The sequence below is a fragment of the Parasteatoda tepidariorum genome, chromosome 8 (genome assembly GCF_043381705.1).
Source record: "Parasteatoda tepidariorum isolate YZ-2023 chromosome 8, CAS_Ptep_4.0, whole genome shotgun sequence".
NCBI lineage: Eukaryota > Metazoa > Arthropoda > Arachnida > Araneae > Theridiidae > Parasteatoda > Parasteatoda tepidariorum.
This window is the reverse complement of record NC_092211.1, coordinates 51,671,076-51,690,711: the sequence shown is the minus strand read 5'-3', so window position 1 is coordinate 51,690,711 and position 19,636 is coordinate 51,671,076. Positions and strand designations below refer to the sequence as shown.

At 31.2% G+C, this 19,636-nt stretch overlaps 2 protein-coding genes across 2 annotated transcripts in view; one reads left to right on the top strand and one right to left on the bottom strand.

Annotated features, from left to right (window-relative positions):
• Positions 1 to 19,636, bottom strand: part of LOC107444215 (ras association domain-containing protein 8) — a 376,108-nt gene that overhangs the window by 240,842 nt on the left and 115,630 nt on the right. The gene's annotated exons all lie outside the window — the stretch shown is intronic.
• LOC107446971 (soluble guanylate cyclase 88E) overlaps positions 1 to 19,636 on the top strand; it is a 202,004-nt gene that overhangs the window by 79,408 nt on the left and 102,960 nt on the right. Inside the window, exon 2 of the mRNA XM_043047850.2 lies at positions 16,627 to 16,905. Within this exon, the coding sequence (XP_042903784.1) occupies positions 16,627 to 16,905 (279 nt within the window). The remainder of the gene's footprint in view (positions 1 to 16,626; positions 16,906 to 19,636) is intronic.

Sequence of the window (19,636 nt, the reverse complement as noted above, 5' to 3'; positions counted from 1 at the left end):
TCAAAAAGAAAATTGAAAAACGTAATAACAAAATCCAACAATTTTTATTTAAAATGTATTAAACAAATGCATAAAACTCGAAAATGAATGAAAATAACTTCTTAATTAATATTTTTATTCATTTTGCAAAATAATTGCATTTTGACAGCAATTTTTTTAATTTTTTTTTTAGAAAGCTTACCGAGTTTTAGAAAAAAGTAACGATTTCATTCGACATTTCCGTTACAAATACTTGTACTTTTTCCCAAAAAAAGTAACGAAAGTACAAGTGAAAGTACTAAATTTAAAAAGTAACGAAGTACAAGTAAAAGTACGTATTTTTTACTTGTACCGGCGGTACAAGTAACGAAAGTAAAAGTACTGCCATATATGTTGATGACACCTCTTTTTATTAACCGACATTGTTGGTGGCAGGGGACTTCAACTTTTTCTCACTATAAAAACTCGTTTAACGTTTTTCACCAAAAAGTCATTTGGTAATTGTTGGAAAGGTAGTTCTTACATGGAGAAAAATTCCAATAAAATTACCTTGTCGTATGGTGATGATATTTCTAGTAAAAACATCAGCAACTACATAATTCTGATTAATTAAAACAAAATATACGCTAATCAATCCATTCATTTGGTGAGTTTTTTTCGTTCATATTCTCACAGTTTACCGTAAATTTTGGTTTTCAAAATTATAGTTTTTATTATTACACATTTAGTAGTTATTATTTTAGTCTGACAAGTAGATTTAGCCGAAAGAATGGTTTTTATGTCATGCTCTATGCTATTATATGATATAATTATAAAATTTTATCACATATTATAAGACCATATTTTATTGTTAAATTTTATCAAAATCATCACCAAAGCACTTCGGTAAAAATTACCGAGATTTTTGGAGTTCCCATAGACCCAGAAACACGGTAGATTTTACCATTGTGCTGATAGTTTTGACCATACATTTTTCTCAGTGTAATGATGCTTCACAAGTCGTATTCATTATTTGAATTAAATTGCGCACGGTGAATGAACAGTATTACAAAAAGAAAAGTAAGTAACTTAATTGTAGAACGATTTTAAAAATGTTTATTATAAAATGTTGCGTAGCAAGTTATAATTGGGATGAGTTATAATAAAGGAACACTGCTTTTAGTTTTGAATTTATTATTTAAGATACAAATGAAAATTAAAAATTTAATAGCTTTTAATCAAATATCATACAAAAATGTTATTAATTCGTATAACAGTTAAATACTTCTAAATAAGGGTAGATAACTTTTTTACAGGGAAAAATCATTTTATGTATTTCATTAATTTTATGTGTTGAACACTATAAAAAAAATCTAGATCTTTTTCCGGAAATCACACCATGCGATTATTTGATCAAAATGAATGCGACTCTAACAATGAGTAACGACAACATGTTTTTATGTAAATGCAATTCATAAATCATTATGAAAGATCATGAATGCAAAAAGTAATGAAAAAGTATGATAGTCTTACCATTAATTCGATTTTAATAATAAAATAGATAGTTTCTATGGAATGTTTGAATTGATATCGCACAAGTGCGAAAAAAGGTCAAAATTAAGCATATTATGATTATATTTACCGTGTTTATTGCTGTATGGGAACACCAAGAAACACGTGCTTTTCACTAATGCGCTTTAGTAATGATTTTGGTAAAACTAACAATAAAATATTGTTTTCTAATATTTGCTGAAACTTGGTAAATGCGATAGCATTTTGTAATTTTATCATGAAACCTAAGAGCATGGCACAAAAACTATTTATTCGGATAAAATTACTTTTTACTTTTGTACTTTTTACTAAATGCGTCATAGTAAAAAGTATAATTTTAAAAATAATAATTACCGGTCAGACGTTTCCATATGAATAGTTTAAATATCGTGTATCTAGGTTCTATTAATTAGAAGGTCTCATGAAAGGTGAGCTACCTTTGTGTTGGTTTAAGTACTGAATAAAAAATAATTCAGCTAATCAATGAGTTATAGCTAAAATCACTGATTACAATTGTTTGTGGTCACGAAACTATATTTATTTTGACATAACATTGCTTTGTTGTTTTATATTTTGCTTTAATTTACCGATGCGTAAACTTTATTTTAGAAAAATTATCTTCAATTGTCTGCTTTCAAATTTTTTTAGAATGTTTCTCTTGAATCCTGCAGTTCAATAGATTTTTTTCATTGTTAGGACAACTCTTCAGTAATTTAATTTCAAAACGTTTTGTAAGGTGCCCGGAATATTTGGTGGGCCTTGGACTTGAATTTGTCTTTGCCTGAAAGAAGCATCAATTATTTGGAAGCAATCATAGGGGTTAGTGTGCTGCAGCGAAGAGGGAGCTAAGCCCCCATGTAACGGGATAAAAATCAGAAAGTTTATGTTAAAAGCTAGTATTTGCAGAGCATAAAAACTTTTAACAAACACATTCCTTTATTAATTTTATTTCTCGATACGAAAATTGTTCTGTTATCATAAACCCTCCCTTTTTTATTTATATTTCGAAATGGTATAAAGAAATATTTTGATTAAAGATTAGAAATGATTCTTAGATAAAAGATTTGTTTGTTGCAGAGAAGAGGAAAAAAATCTGTTGTGAATAAACCTGCTCATTTGAATAAGAGAGACATTTTATTTCTGGAATATTTTGCTTCATTAAATGATGAAATTCAGATTGTAATGCGATCCTTTCTAAAAATAGTTCGCATGATATAAATCTGCTTTTATGATTGCGGTTGATTTCGCTATAAGTTAACAAATCTGCCAGCTGTTGTTGACAAATGAAATACAGTCTTTGTAGATAAATAAATAAAAATACGCATATTTCTCTCCAGTTCATCAAAAAGTTTTAAATATTGTATGAATTTTCTCTCTCCCATTTTACTGCTGAAATTATTATGATATACATTAGAGCTTTGTTCGAATTAATCGCAGAAAAAAGAAGATTTTTAGGCGGATAATTTTAGTTTGTTTCCTTCCCACATTATTATTTTTAAGATTTTGCTTTTATTGTCAGATTAATATTTGAATTTCAATGCCCAGTTTTTCACGATTATTTTCATCCATACTATGGCGGACTTATCAAAAAAATTTCTAAGACTACTACGCATTAATTATTTCTTTAAGCAGGTAGAAGGACTTGTAGGAGTTTTTTTAAATATAAGGCTTTTGGTTAATATCAAGTTTTAGCCATTAAATATTGGCTTTTAAGATTTTTATTTAATGCTTCGTTTCTTTTGTCTTAAGTTGCTTAAGCTATTAAATTGAATTATTGATTAAAACCATTTTCAGAGTAAAGTTTAATTGTTTTTTTTTTTTTTTTTTTTTTTTTACAATCTTAATAATAACTAGGTCGGGAAAAGTGTCAATAATTTCGGGAAAAGTGCCATTATCTGTAAAAAAATCATGTATTGTCACTTCGAGCTTTTCCAACATAATAAAAAACATATAAACAATGGGGAATATTAGCTATAGGCTATAATTATGAGAATTTTAAGCAAACTGCACGTTCTCTATCGTCCACTTAAAATGTTTGTTCTCATAAGCATAGAATGTTTGAAAAATAATGCTAAATGACGATTTTTAATTTTTAAAGGTTTAGTCAGTTAGGTTAGATATAAAATAAATATGAGTAACTATGTGAATAACGAGAAACATTCAATGTTAAATAATCATCAAAAAGTGAATACTTAACCAATATAGTTTAGAATTTATGAACTTAATAAGAAGTCAATTTTATTAGGATTAGTTAAGAAGACTAAACAAGTATGGTGTTTTGGTTATATGTCAGTTAATATTGAACGATGTTTTGATTTTATTATATTTATAATTCTTAAATGTTTAGTCAGTTAGGTTAAATACAAAATAAAAATGAATAACTGTGTGAATAACGTGAAACATTCAATGTTAAATAATCATCAAAAAGTGAGTACTTAACCAATATAGTTTAGAATTTATGAACTTAATAAGAAGTCAGTTTTATTAGAATTAGTTAAGGAGACTAAACAAGTTTGGTGTTTTGGTTATACATCAGTTAATATTGAACGATGTTTTGATTTTATTATATTTATAATTTTTAAAGGTTTAGTAAGTTAGGTTAGGTGTAAAGTAAATAAGAATAACTAAGTTGCGTATCTACCACTACAATTACTAGTATTAACTCGATTCTATCTTGGGTTACTTTCTGATAGAAGACGATTGACATTGTCGAAAGCTCGTTCTCCACATTGGTGATCCGGATGTGATCTGGCCACACCTAGTGACAGAAGTGCTCACTTCGACTAGAACACGCTTACATTGATGCATGGTCCGCATAGAGCAGTAAACTTGCTATTTGCGACTGCGTCATTGTCCTCCTCGTTCAGGTTTATTGGATTTATTTTTAAGCAAATACTAATAAAATCTAAATAACAACCTCTGAGTTTCTGAAAGACAATAAAATGAATTTAATCTTAATCGAATTGTATTTTTTCACTAAGGATTTGAAAAATTAACGAGATTTTCTTACTTGAAATCAGACGTTAAGTTCAATCAATATGCTACTGTGAATGACCGAAATTGGTGGTTGTTGACTTCTCATAGTCGCTTTGATAAATCCAAATATATACTAGGTCAAGTTAAGGGCCACTCCTTGGTATACATTTGCCCCGTATACCCTATATCAATGTTTTTTTTTAAGGTTCAGTGCCACTGTCCAGTATATACATTCAACCGGTACTCTGAACACTGATGTTTCTCCTAATCTATCTTCCGCAGTTATCAAAATATCGAATAAATATAATAATATAAACGAATAAATTAATATCAAATCAGATATAACAAGCATTTTGGATGTTCATTAAAGCTACTCTGTGATTGTTGACATTCACCGGTAAAAGTCGACATTTTCTTGATTTCGGTCAGTCCCGGTAACAGATATACTAAATTTTCACGAATGATTTTTTCCCGTTTGTTGAAAAAGCAATTTGTGGATAGAATTTAATACCCAGGTATCATCCTTGATGTACTTTTAAAAATTTTAAGGTAAGGCCATTATATAAATTCTTTAATACGAAAAATTCCACTTTGTTTTTCTTTTATTAATTCTGATATTTTTCAAGTAAGAACTTTTCAAGTGTGCCAAAATGTTACGTACAAAAAAATCATCGTTAAACTTGCTTCTCAATAAAAAAGGATAATTTGTGAACACAATAGAATTATTTAATAGAAACATTCGTTTGCATTCATTCGAATGTTTTAAAGTCACTGCGCATGCTCGTGATACAGATATTTCAAAGTTAGGTATGCCCGCACATGCGTAGTTACTCCAGAGTATACTTTCTAAAAAGGGAGGGGATTTGAATTGGTATTGAGGTTTAGAAATGTCGTTTCACGTCCCCTCAACTTCACCTCGGCGACAATGTTTCTCAGAGCTGCACATTCTCAATGGCTTCGGAACTTACAAACGTAAATACAATTTGAAACGGAAATAGAGAGATTAAGCATATTCATGTATCATTCGGCTTATACACTCTAGTTACTAAGCTACATGCTGTAAAGTTCTCTAGCTACTAATCTTGTCCAGATCACTAAATCTGTGTCGTAAGCATGCTCAATTAGCTCAGCTCATACGTACTTGTACTTAAATAACTACGTGTTTACTAGATTTCTGCCCCGTGATTGTTTTGTTTCATGAAATGTGTGCCCTTTCTGTGTTCAGACTAAGACATGAGGAAGAGGAAAAAAAAACAATATTTCTTGTATAAAATATATCCCTTTGTAACTCAACAACTCTGATTTAAGAAATATTTACGCGGATGTTAGAATACATCATATTAAGCGTGTAAAAAATAATGAAAAAATTAAGACCTTAAAATTAAAAAATTATTGATAAAAAACATTTGTTGAACATCTCCAATATCGTGAAAAATAGCACAAAAATTCTAATATATTTAAAACTTTATGTGAAAAATTTTAAAATTGTTGCTTTTATGGTAACAAGGTCTCACACCACATTTTTCTATCCCTCTTTAGCCAAATATACAATCAAGGGGATTGTTGTAAAAAAATTGTATATCCTGCAATTATGTCGTGGAACAATTCTTGCTAAACGCATTATAATATTGGCAGCTGCACCAAGACTTGGTTCCCCCGAGTTTGCAATATTTTCTTTACCTGAATTTAGTTCTATTTTATAGGTAAATCCACCTCATTATAGGATTGAATTTCATGTATGTTGCAGATATGTAACGCGGTGATACAAAGGGTTGAAGTTTGCATTTGTTCTATTTTATAACCGTTGTTGAACAACTGCCCAGATTTTTTTTGGGAGTTTACGACTGCCAATGTTCAATTCCGCAGCCTCGTGATTTTGAACCCAATCTAGAATACAAGAGAGCTCCTGGATCAAGTATTGAGAGAAATTTGCCTTCGAGGAGGAATTTTTGATGGAACTAACCCGCATTTGCGTTACACGGAGAGGAAAACCACGCAAAGATCTCACGGATGGCGAGACAGCTAGGGGACTCTAAACCATGATCTCTCAACCTCTGAGGATATTTTACATCAGAACTGTGGTTGGCATGAGCCGGGTGCTGAATTCGTTTCGACTTGCCATAGGTGGGACTCGAAACCGGTTCACCTCATTGGAAGGCGAATGTTCTCTCCCTGGAGCCAACCATAGAGTTGAAATATGGCTCCATAGAGTTTAACTTGCCGTTATATAAAAATATAACGGCTGTAGTTTACAACTATACATCAGCATGAAAGTAATTTAAACTAGTTGAAGTCTGGAACGATCCCACATTCACTTACCACTGTGTTCGTCTTTTACTCGACTGAAACTTTTCCTTCTCCGTCGAACGGGTAGTTATAACATGATTGAAAGATGTTGCCCCTTTAGATATAGATAGATAACTTTAAACGAACAGGTGATTTAACAATTTGATTAACAATCCAACAATCACTTTAAATAATCGCATGAACATGCGCAGATGTACGTGGATAGGCTAAATCTCTCTAGTATAATTTCCATGTACACCTAACTCATCTAAGGAAAATGGTCATTATTTATTTTCGCTTTAATAACATTCAAAGCTCATATTGGCAGACTATTTGCAAGCGGCCATCTTAAGTGCCTTACTTTTGAGAGAGGCAGAAAGATCTTCCTTACCTGCAAAAAATGCTGTGTTCAACCAGCTTTTGCCGAAACATATTCTGGTTCGCCATGGACTTTCTAAGATGGATCTTACATCAGATCCCCTTTTTGTTGTAGATTTGCTGCTTATCTGACATATATGCCAGGTTAAGAAGATAAGCTGTCTCGTATAATGCGATTCGAGACATTCATCATCATCATCATGGTTGGCTAGACAGCCCAATGTGAGCCAATGCCTTCCTCTGAAGATTTCTCCATGACCCCATGAGAAAATCAGACTCCACTGAGTGATCCCATCTCAACCGCGCCCTTCCCCGCTTTCTTTTTCCAGTGGGTCTAAAAAGCAGTATCTTTTTTATTGTGTTGTCGTCACTCATTCAAATCACGTGGGTGATCTAATTCATTCTATTTATTTTTATGTATTTAATAATATCAGGTTGTTTATAAATCTTGTACAGTTCAAAGTTAAATCTCCTTCTCCAGTTATTGTTTTCATTTACACCACCAAGTACACCCCGCAAAATCTTTCTCTCAAATATTGCGATACAATTTTCTTCCAATTTTGTCATTGTCCAAGCTTCAGAAGCGTATGTTAAGACTGGCCGGACAAGTCTTGAGACATTATGCATGTTAAAAACAACAATGAAATAAAGATTATAAACTAACATTTAGGATATAAATTTTTTTTGTTATTTAAACAAGTTCTATCATGCTAAAATCAAATTTTATACTTTTAATTGGATAAGATTCTTTTTCTCAAACAAAATTTAATGTTCACTCACCGTAATTAAAAATAAATAAACAAATAAATAAAATGTTCACTCACCGTAATTAAAAATAAATAAACAAATAAATAAAATTGCGCACGACGGATTAATTTCAAAAACCACCAATCCCAATGAACTAAGGTAACTGTTCGAATTTTATGTTTCATTACATTATTGATCTACTGTCTTGCTACGAATAGCAAGTTTTATTTACTGTTTCTTTCCCTTTTCAGCAAAAAACATCTTGCATTCCCTGGAGATTTGACTTTTCACCTTTTTCTTGCACGAGTAGCTTTCAATGCCAATTTTCTCTATTACTTCTCAGTGTTTTTCTTTTATTTCTGCTTTTATTTTTGGGTGTCTCTTTCATTTGAGTTTGTTTTATTTCGTTTAGGAATCTTTCTTTTTTTAAAATTTGTTCTTCGCTTTCATTGATCATCATCTAAACGTTTTGAACTTTCTTTTGCCCTAAATATTTGTATTTAGGAAAAATATTTAAGAATAAATTTTTTTAGGAACTTTTCTTATATAAATGTTTTATTTTATTTTATAACCGTCGTTGAACAGCCGATTTAATTTTGAGAGAACGACTACCAATTTTCAACTTAGTTGCCTTCAATTTTCGTTTTAATTTTCTTTTGCTTTAAATATTTGCTTTTAGGAAAAATATTTAAGAATACATTTTTTTAGGAACTCATCTTACAAAACTTTTTTATTTTATTTCATAACCGTCGTTGAACAGCAGACCTAATTTTGAAAGAACGACTACCAATTTTCAACTCAGTTGCCTTGTAAATTGAACAGATGACCTGATTTTGAGAGAACGACTGCCAATGTTTAACTCAGTAGCCTTGTAAATTTGAATCCAATCCGGAAGACAAGGGAACTTCTGGGTCAAGTATTGAGAGAAATTTACCTGCGTGGATAGGTATGAAATTAACGGGGTTATAATCGTGGATAAAATTTACTACTAAGGATATTTTCCGTCAGCACTGTGACTGGTGCGTATGGATATGGAGTTCGTATCTACCTTCCATCCCTGTGATTCGAACCCGGATCATATCATTAGGAGGTGAGCGCTCTATTCCTTGAGCCATCATGGCTCTCTCGTATAAATGTTAGATTTTAGTTATTATCAAAACTACTAGTTAAGATATTACTTAAGTTTTATGCTAAAATAACTAAACTTATATCATAAAACAGTTATTCGTCACTGAAATTTCTTTAATTTACAAAATCTATTGTGGGTAAAATTTTGAATATTGATTGTTTTGAAATGTTTTTCTTACTACTTTTTTGGATTTTATGCATTAGTACAAATATAATTCTGATATAGAATTTTTAGTAACTATTAGGCTTTTATTTATAATTGGAAAATACCAAAATATATTTTCACTAGTAATTTAAGTGTCAGAAAAAAAATAAAAAATGCACCGTTGTCCCATCTGCGTCAAAGGATTAAAATTATCTGTTTATTTTAGTTCTGTTGTTATTTACAAGATGTTCATAACTCTCCTAAACTTGAAATAAAATTTTCAAGAATGAAATAAATCTCGACTTAAAGTATCTCCCAAATTTTTTTTCTTCTACTTTTGAGATATTAAGCATTTGTGTTTTATAAAACACCAATGTTTAGTATCTCAAAAGTAGAGAAAAAAAATTATCTAGTGTATAAATAGTTACTTATTTTGAAGTTTAGTTTACCTATAAGTAGATGTTCTCAATGTTAAATTTAACTGAAATCAGTTGAATAGTTTCCAAATAATTATCATGCGATTAAGATTATTAACCGTGAATAATTTCGCCTTCGACAAGGAAATTGTATTTAAGAATGATTTAAAGCTGACATAAAGAATATAATTTGTATAAAAAATTTCGACACGTATTATATAAATTTAAATACATAACACATAAATCTAAGCACACAACATAAACCTTAACGTATAAACTTTTATCTCAGAACGCGTCTAATATTATCTGTTTACTTTATTCTGTGCCTGTTGTTATTTACCAAAAGTTCACAACCCTAGACCTCAAATGAAGTTTTTAAGAATCTGATATATTTCGACCTAAAATATCTTCCAACTACAAAAAACCAATATTTATTATCTCGAAAGTAAGAAGAATGCCCAAGAATAGAAACTTCTTTTAAAGTTAAGTCTATCTGTAAGACGATATCTTCAAATCTAAATTTGAATGAAACCCGACCCAAATACTAAATTTAAATGAAATCAATTTTATAGTTTCCAAAAATTATCATCTATTTTTAGCCGTAAATAAATTTCGAAATTATAATTCGTATAAAAAATTTTGCCATGCATTATATAAACTTAAATGCATAATATGTAAACCTAAGCAAGCACATAACATAAACCTTTATCTCAAAACGCATTTAAAATTATCTGTTTTCTTTATTCTGTTTCTGCTGTTATTTACCAAAAGTTCATAACCCTAGACCTGAAATAAAGTTTTCAAGAATCCAATATATTCCGACCTTAAGTATCTTCCAACTATTAAACACCAATGTTTATTATCTCGAAAGTAAAAGAGAAAAAAAATTGTTTAGTGTATTTCCTGGCCAAGAATAGAAACTTATTTTGAAGTTTAGTCTACCGATAAGAAGATGTCCTCAAAGCAAAAAAGAAAAGTGTCTTTCTCCATTTTCTTCTCAAGAGTCCGGTGATAATCGGCACTTCGCACGCATTTCTATTTCCACAGCTGTTGCAAATGATACTCTTTCTGCATTTGAGACCTTGAACACAAAAGCTTACTCGCCTGAGAGAACTTAACAATATTTTTATAATGCTCCTTCCGTTTGTGTTTCAATGAATTATAAAGTTTGATGCGTGTGATATAATTTGATTTCAACACTGTTTTTCGAAGCTCTGTAGTCAAGGAAAATAAAAAAGTCATAGTTTGTGTGCCTTACACTTGAAGCAATGCGATGATTTTAAACACTATATCTAATCTTACCGTGAAGAATTATCTGGACTTTAGACAGACAAATAACTTTTAATATTTTAAAAGTTTTTATTTAATATTTTAAAAGTTATTAAACTTCTTGTAAAATCGCCAATTTGGCGACATTTTTCTACCTGAAGGAAAAATTATCAAAATCACTGCTTTATTCTCAGTTTTTGCAAAATTTTATGAGCCCAGGTAAGGCAGGGTGGGAGAAAGTTCCTAAATATTAAAATAATAGTCTGCAAACGCTTTTTATTTTTACAAAACTGTGGCTTTTCTCCATATTGACGATATGCGCCATTTTCAAAATAAGCGTAAACAGCGCCAGCTTTAGATAGACCAAACTTGACCTAACAATCATGAGTAACAGTTGCAAACTTACAGCAGTTATAAAAATAACATATTATTAACAAAAAAGCATCATTTTATATTACGACGGAGCCTTCGAAAAACAGCTTTAATTATTAAGACTTTTGCCACCCAATATTATGGCTTTACTTTAAAAAGATTTTTCGCAAAAGGAAATAAAAAGGACACAATAAGAGCGCCTTAACCGTTTGACCCCATATGGGACACCGGTGTCTTTTTTATATGGGTTTTTTTTCCAGACGAATACCAAGTAAAATTATTTTTTGGGGCATATTTTAATTATTTTTATTTTTATTTATTTTATTTTTTTAATGGCGGGTACTTGGAACTATTGTCCATTGGGCACAGAAGGTGCCAGAACTGCTAACTAGAATCCGAAGAAGTAGTTTTTTTTCTCCATTCATATTCAAAAGCTTATCAATTACTGATTTTGAAAATGAAATAAATTTCAATGATTGATAGTTGTTTCTCTTAAATCTAAGTAAATGCAAATAAGTGAAAAATTATTGTTTGGAAGTGAGCCGTGTTTTTTGTCACGACACTTGTGTTTCATGCAGTGTTCCATTACCTTATATTATTAAGTGCTAAATATAATATCTTCCCCTACTCTGACTTAAATTAATACAAAATAATGAAAAATGTATGAAAAGTATATCATTGTATTTTAAATGTATGTTTTAATGCTTATAAATAAACTTTAATTGTAACAAATTAGAGCAAATCTTTAGAGGGTCATATCTTAAGGAATTTAGATAGTTTTTCGAAACAAAAATGTAAATTTTTTTAAAAAAAAAATCTGTGTTATAATCTGCTTTTATTCTGAGCTGATAAGAAAATATTAATTTAAACTTCCAAAATTTTAGTGAAAATATGAAAACACACTTATTAAAACCAGGAAATAATACACACATTTTCTAAGGTGGAATCATTTGCAAAATCACGTATTTTTTAAAGTTGGGCAATTCCATATGCGACGGAATGACATTTTGACTTGCAAAATAACAATTAATTGAAGTTTCTATGTATCTAATTTCAAATAAAAATTTTTTTTTCTCATGCATATCATTATTATTGGCATAATGCGCTTCATAAACTAAAAAAACAGGATTTTCTATCTTTTTTACTTTTAATTTTACGAACTTTTTATTTGTGTGACGGAATGACATTTTGGCAACCAAGCTTTTGGCATGCCGCTTAGAACTGGTAGTTTCTGCGAATTTTGCAGCTATTATTTTTCTGAACTATTTTATACTTTTAGTATAATGTGTAAGCAATGTAAAATGTGAATTTGGAAAATTAACCTCAGGTTGGCTAGCAGTTATTAACATCTATTTGCTGTGACGGAATGACCGTGACGGAATGACAAAAAGTTTAGTAGAAGAAAGCCTTCATTTAAAAAATGTTTTATTAATATGTAAATGATAAACAGAATGTAACAGATAAACAGGATTAATATTTATGTAAGAATTAGTAAAAATTTCAACAGTTTGAAAATTAGGTTGTCTCTGAAGAGGTTTTATATCTAACTTGCCAATGTCACATCTTATCTTCGTTCTCAGGAAATTTATGCATTATTAAGACATGTGACGGAATGACGTAAAAGAAGTTACTTTTATTTTATATATTAAACTTAAAATGTTTAAATTTTGTTCTATATGCATATTTTTATCAAAATATTGCAAAAGAAAGATACATTTCTTTTATTTTAAAAGTATTTTTCAAGAAAACAATTTGAGCACAAATGTGAACAATTCACTTGTCAGCCATGTGATTACTTTAGAATGCTTCCAGATTCAAAAATTTTAAAATTATAAAAAATGAAACGGCAATATGTAGACTTTGGCTATTTTTGAACATATTTTTAAAATTAAAATATGCAATTCAAAAAAAAAATTTTCACTTAAAAGTTGACACTTCCGTGGAATTGCCCAGTTATTTATTAAAAGTTTTGTCTTTAAATCTGATTTTCTTAATTATTTTTTTTTGCTTAGCGTATAAGATTACTTGATTTCTAATGAACCTGTTAGTTAAAACTTGGTTATTGGTTGGAGTATCGTATCGTTGCTTAAATTCATACTAGTACTTAAATATTGGTAATTATTTAATATTTATTATAGTCTAAAGCAAATTTTATTTTACATAAAAAATTCCAAAAAATAGTTTTTTTTTTTAAAAATGTAACTGTGAGGAAAAAAGTATGATCAAAACAATCAAAATATGGTAAAATATTGTTTCTTGCTCTATGGAAACACCAAAGATCTCGGTGATTTTTACCGAAGCGCTTTGGTAATGATTTTGGTAAAATTAAATGGAAAATATTGTTTTGTTATAAAAATTTCATAAATCTGATAAAATTAGGTAATTTTATCATAATACCTTAGAACTTGGCATAAGAGCCATTTATTTGGTTAAAATTTTATTTCAATTTTTTTTAAAACCAAATGTGTGGTAATAACTATAATTTTAAAAAATGTGTACTAATAGAGAGTTCGCTTTCCAGTGAGGTGAACCGGGTTCAAATCCTAGCGATGACTGGTCTATACGAATTCCGCACCCAACTGCCACCTACCACAGTACTGACGTAAAATATCCTTAGTGATAGACGGATCATGTGTTAGCCTCTTTACCATCAGGCTAATCTTGGGAGGTTTTCGTGGTTTTTCTCTCCATGCAATGCAAATACGGGTTAGTTCCATCAAAAAATCCTCCACGAAGACAAATTTCTTCCAGTACTTGCTCCAGGAGTTCCCCTGTCTTCTGGATTAGGTTCAAAATTTCAAGACTACGGAGTTGAACATTGGTAGTCGTAAACCCTAAATTGGGTCGGCTGTTTAACGATGGTTGTGAAAAATTAGTTACCTTTAATACATTAAATGTGCATGCTATAAATTTTATTTTATCAAAGTTTTATCACGTAATATTCTTAATATTATGTTTGTTTTCGTAGAAGGAATTTTGCGATGAAATTTAAAAAAAAAGAAGCATTTACTCACTTATTTATTTACTTTTTTGAGAAGTCTATTGTATAATCAAGTGATTTAGTGTTTTCTGTGTAATTTTCGCGTTGAATAAAAGCAGTAAATTAGCCAAAATTAAGTGAATCCATTTTTTGCTTAATAATATTATCTAAGAAATTTTAAAACAAGAGAAAATTAAAAAGAGAAACAAAAATGTTTAATTTTTCATGGCCTTCATCAATCAAAAATTTTTTGATATTCATTATTCATGGTAATCCCTATTATGACTCAGTTATATTAGCAAAAAAGTTAAGTGATTTATATCAGAAAATATGAGAAATTATGAATAATTCATATATTTATGAGACGTTGAAATTGTGTTGCTTTTACATTATTAGCCTTTTATTTTAAACCTAAACTAAAATTTGAAACATAAAACTTCATGAATAAAAAGTTGATAATTATTTTCATATTTATCAAATAATATGTCTATTAAAAATATATAATAGCTTGGGAATTTACGAAAAAGATCTTTTTTTCTAATAATGCTGTGTTATCAAAATATCCTATGCGCGTCAAAAATAATGTTTATCTTTACTTTTTTCCCTTTCAACCTTTGAATATAAACGGCATTATTCTTAAAGGAATCCTTAGGAACTTATTACTTTAGCTTAAAGCGAAACTAATTAATTTTACATAATGGGAGGAAAAAAATTGTTTTTCTTTTTGCTTCAAAATTAATAACTGGAAATTCTATCTCAAGTTTTAGGTGTTATTTAAAGAAAAGTTTTATGGTAGCTAGGTTTTATAAAAGGAATATTAAGCAATATTCACCACAAGAAGATTTGCTGAATTGTCTCTCAATTTTAGAAGAAAATTGGAATGCAGCTCATTTAAAATATTTCATATTGATGGTGTTTTCAAATTGTAAACAACAATCTCGAGTTCTTGACCAGCCCCACTTCCGCTAAATATTTCCAGCTGTATACCATTCCTTAGAAAGTATACAGCTGCTTACTACGGCTTATTCTGTGAGGTGATATTTTCAAACAGATAACTTTGTTTTTAATAAAAGGAATTATATATTGTCTAAACTCAAATCTGTTGTATTTCATAAGATATTAAGTAATTCTGGCGAGTTTGAAGTGAAAAATTATTTCAGCTATTTATAGATGTATTGTTAAAAAAGGTGACACTAGTTTTCGAAAAGCAGTTTTTTTTGGCAGTCCTGATTTAGCCTTTTTTTACATGTTTGTTACTGTTCTTGTTGCTGGCCGTGCACCATCATATGCTAGTGCTAGCATAATGTTAGAGCAGCGAGATTAAGTTCATTTTCCAAATTATCATTTAGGTTTAAATTTCTAAGTTGGTATATTGTTGACAAGGTGAGAAGTGTTTTATAACGATTCTTTCTTTCTTCCAAATAACGATACATTCTTTAAACACAAATAATAAATCAAGTAACAAATACAAGTATACAAGCAATATTTAAGAGAGTCTTAAAATACAATGATCACATTGTGAGGCAAATGGCTTCAAAATGCTCCGGAAAGAGAAACACGGAAGTATAGCCTGTAAAGAGCTTCCACTGCACCCCTAGTGTCGAAAACACCAACCATAATGGGCAAGTTCTGTTGCATGGAGCGAGTGAAGTGTGTTCTAAATAGTTAAAATTGTTTAACCCGTTGCAGTACAAAAAGAATTAAGAACGTTCAATTGGTTTTAATTTTAAACAAGAAAGAGAATACATTTCCTCTTTCTTTTGTAAAAAGATGATTTACTGTTGTTAAATAATATGTTTTCATGACAAATTTAGATTGTATTTTGGCTGAATTGGGTCCCTGTAAGTGATGTCACGCGTGGGTGGTGAACCCGCCTGTCGATAATTAAATGGATGTATGCATGGGTCCGCCCTATAAACGGGTCTGACGAATGGGTGTGGCTGGCAGAAGTCAAATTCTTGGCCACAGATGGCGCCACTGGAAATCAAGAACAATCTCATCCCAGCTGCCTTAATGGCCTTACGACAACAACAGCTACTACTTGGCGTAGTGTGAGTAATGTGTATTAATGTAAATTTACGCAATGGCGCACTCGGAATAAACAGATTTAGACGTTGATAATGTCATATAACTAACTGTAACCATCATCTATATTACTTAACTGTGACTGTAGTGTTTAGCAGACGAACACAAATCATGTGCTTGGAAAGACGCATAAGAGCGGTCTCACTTTCTATGCTTTCTTTAAAATTAATTAGTTTATTATTCTTGATTGAAGAAAATAAATAAAAAGCAAATTACTTTACTTATATGGATTTGAAATTATGATAATATATTCCATTTGAACTAATTAACCTTGAAGTCAATTACTGTACTAACTGCAAATTTTCGATTGAGTAAGTTTTCTTTTTTCTTTCAAGGTTCTTGGAGTATCAGAAAGAGAATTCTTGGATCAAATGGGAGTGTATTTCGTCTCTTTTGTTGGGCAATATGGCTACGATAGAGTTTTGGGTGTTCTAGGGCGTCACATGAGAGATTTTCTCAATGGTCTTGACAATCTCCATGAGTACCTGAAGTTCAGTTATCCAAGAATGAAGGCGCCATCTTTCTTCTGCGAAAACGAGACCTCTTCTGGACTCACTTTGCACTACAGAAGTACACGACGAGGATTTCTTTGGTACACCATTGGGCAAATACGAGTAAGTGAAAGTTTTTACTAAGTTTAGACTTAAATACAATGTGTATAACTAATAGTTATTCTGATAACAATTCAATCGAATTTAAAAATTCTTGTCAGTGTTTAATTATTTCTTTTTTTTCGCATTCTTTGAGAAGGGAGTAGATCTTGGGAGCAGTTTTGAGGTTTCATTTCAACACTGAGCTTTGGCCAATCCATATGTCTTATAACAGATGAACAACCGATACAGAGGGGGATTAACTGTTTATATCCATGAAAGCCAGTTCTGAGAACAACCGAATTTAAAGGTTCGAGATTGAGACGTTTCCCAAACGAACTGTGTAGTGGTCAGGGAGCTGACCTCACATCAGAAAGGTCCTGGTGTCGTTGTTCTTTCACCCTCTGTACTATCTGTCCTTACTGTTGGAGCAATGCTGACCCACCTTATATGGTGCCCTGAAAGAGTGGTCAGCAAATCTGTCATACTGATAACTGAATGACAAATGTCAATCAGATGGGCATTGGAAAAAAAAAGTTTGAGATTATTCAGGAACTAGTGTATGATTGAAATCGCAAAAATAAAAAGGTTTATGAATATCACAAGCATTTATTTATATCTTCCAAAAATTTCAAAACAAGTCTTAGAATTTTTGATGTTGAGAAAAATTAAATTTGAAAATCATGTGGGACAAGAACCGCTTTTCTCCAGCATGGCTCATCTTCGAAGCATAATAAATTTTGGGGAACACCGATTTTTAATGTTATTTAATTTCCAAAACTTAGTAATCCTCAAAATTGCACAGATGTTGATCTAATCATCATTTTTGTGCAAAATGGACAAAAACCGTTAATCCCCTTGGTTTTCGTGCATTAGCGCCTCTCTCTGTTCAACTCCGCCACATCTTTGTGTTAAATTTTGGTTCTGACCAAAATGATGTAAGAAAATTGATTTAAATGTGTGTGAGGGGGCAAAGCTGTGTTTATGAAGGAGTTTTGAGTTATATTAACTCGCATTTGGCATTAACCATGGAGAGGAAAAGGATGCGAAAAACCTTTGCAATTTACCGAAGCCAATGAGATTGTAACCTGTGATTATGTTACATAACATCTGAACAATCCTTGTAAATATATTGCTGATTTGTGATCCATATGTTCAACTCCGCATCGCCTTAAAGTTAAACTTTGATTCTGACTCAAACGTTGCAAGAGTAGAAACTCCTGATTTAAATATAAAGACAAACCTGCTTTTGTGGAGGACTTTTGAGTGAAATTAACTCGCATCTGTTTAATCTTAATGTTAAACTTTTATTCTGACTCAAACGCTGCATGTGAAGAAATTCCTAATTTAAATATGAAGACAAACCTGGCTTTGTGGAGGAGTTTTGAGTGAAATCAACTCGCATCTGCGAAAACCTATTCAAGCTTAACCGACGACAAAGGAATTGAAACTCATAATGGTTATTTTATGGTCCTTGGTTATTTTATGTTAACACTGTGGTTGATGTAAAAAGTAAACAGTTTAAAAAATAACCGATCATGACCAGTATCAAAAAAGAGTAAGCAGAATAGGAAAATCGATGTTTGAGTGCTATATTTTAATTGAAATGTTTGGAAATATTCTTACAGATTTGAGACTTCAAATATTCTGCTGAATCAGAATAAATAACACCATTATACAGGGTGTCCCAAAAGGTCGTTTACAAACTTAACATGCTGGTCTGTCATATCATGATGAACAAGATTTACATAGGAACTTGTGTCCGAAAATTAAAACTGCGACCGCTAGTGGGCGATAATTGCACGAAAACGGGAGAGTGGGAAAAACAATCATTTCAGGCGTGGACGTTGAAGGAGAAGGATGAATGAGTTTAGGAACGCAGAAATGGCCGACATGCATTACGTATACGACGCCGCTGATGGAAATGGACGAGCCGCGGCACGGACGCACATTCAGCGCTTCCCAAACAGACATCAGCCAAGTCATGTTTTGTTTGGACGATTGCACAGCAGATTATGTGAATCAGGTGCTTTCGTAGCACGTAGCCACATCGGTCGAGAACGTGCTACACGCACACCTGTCGTAGAGGAAACCGTGCTACAGGAGTATGCCCCCGACCTGACTCCCCTGGATTTCTACCTGTGGGTCCATAGTGTACGAGACACCTGTAACATCGGACATGGATCTTATCGCCAGGATCGCGGAAGCAGCAGCACGTGTCCGTGACACTCCTGGCCAATTCGAACGGGTTCGTGGATCCATGCGCCGACGCTGTGAAACGTGCATTGTGGCGAATGGAAGGAATTTTGAGCATTTGCTGTGATGTAATGATGATTTATAATAAAAATCATATTAACACCGCTATCGATATCATTTTTTTTCTCCTCATCCAAATCTGCACTTATCGCCCTCTAGCGGTCTCAGTTTTAATTTTCGGACACAAGTTCCTATGTAAATCTTGTTCATCATGATATGACAGACCAGCATGTTAAGTTTGTAAACGACCTTTTGGGACACCCTGTATAGGATAAGCATTTTAATTAACATTTAACATGTATTGGGAGCTAAGTTCAAAAAATTTTGATCATTGAAATGTGCTTGTTACTAATCTAATAATTCATAAGTTGGTATATTACATGTTGGTTAAATTTTTTTCTCACGTTTGTTATTTAATAAGAAAGTCATGCTGTATTTAATGGTCAAGGGTCTTAAAACTTGTTTAAACCTTTCATATTCATATATTTTAAATTCCAGT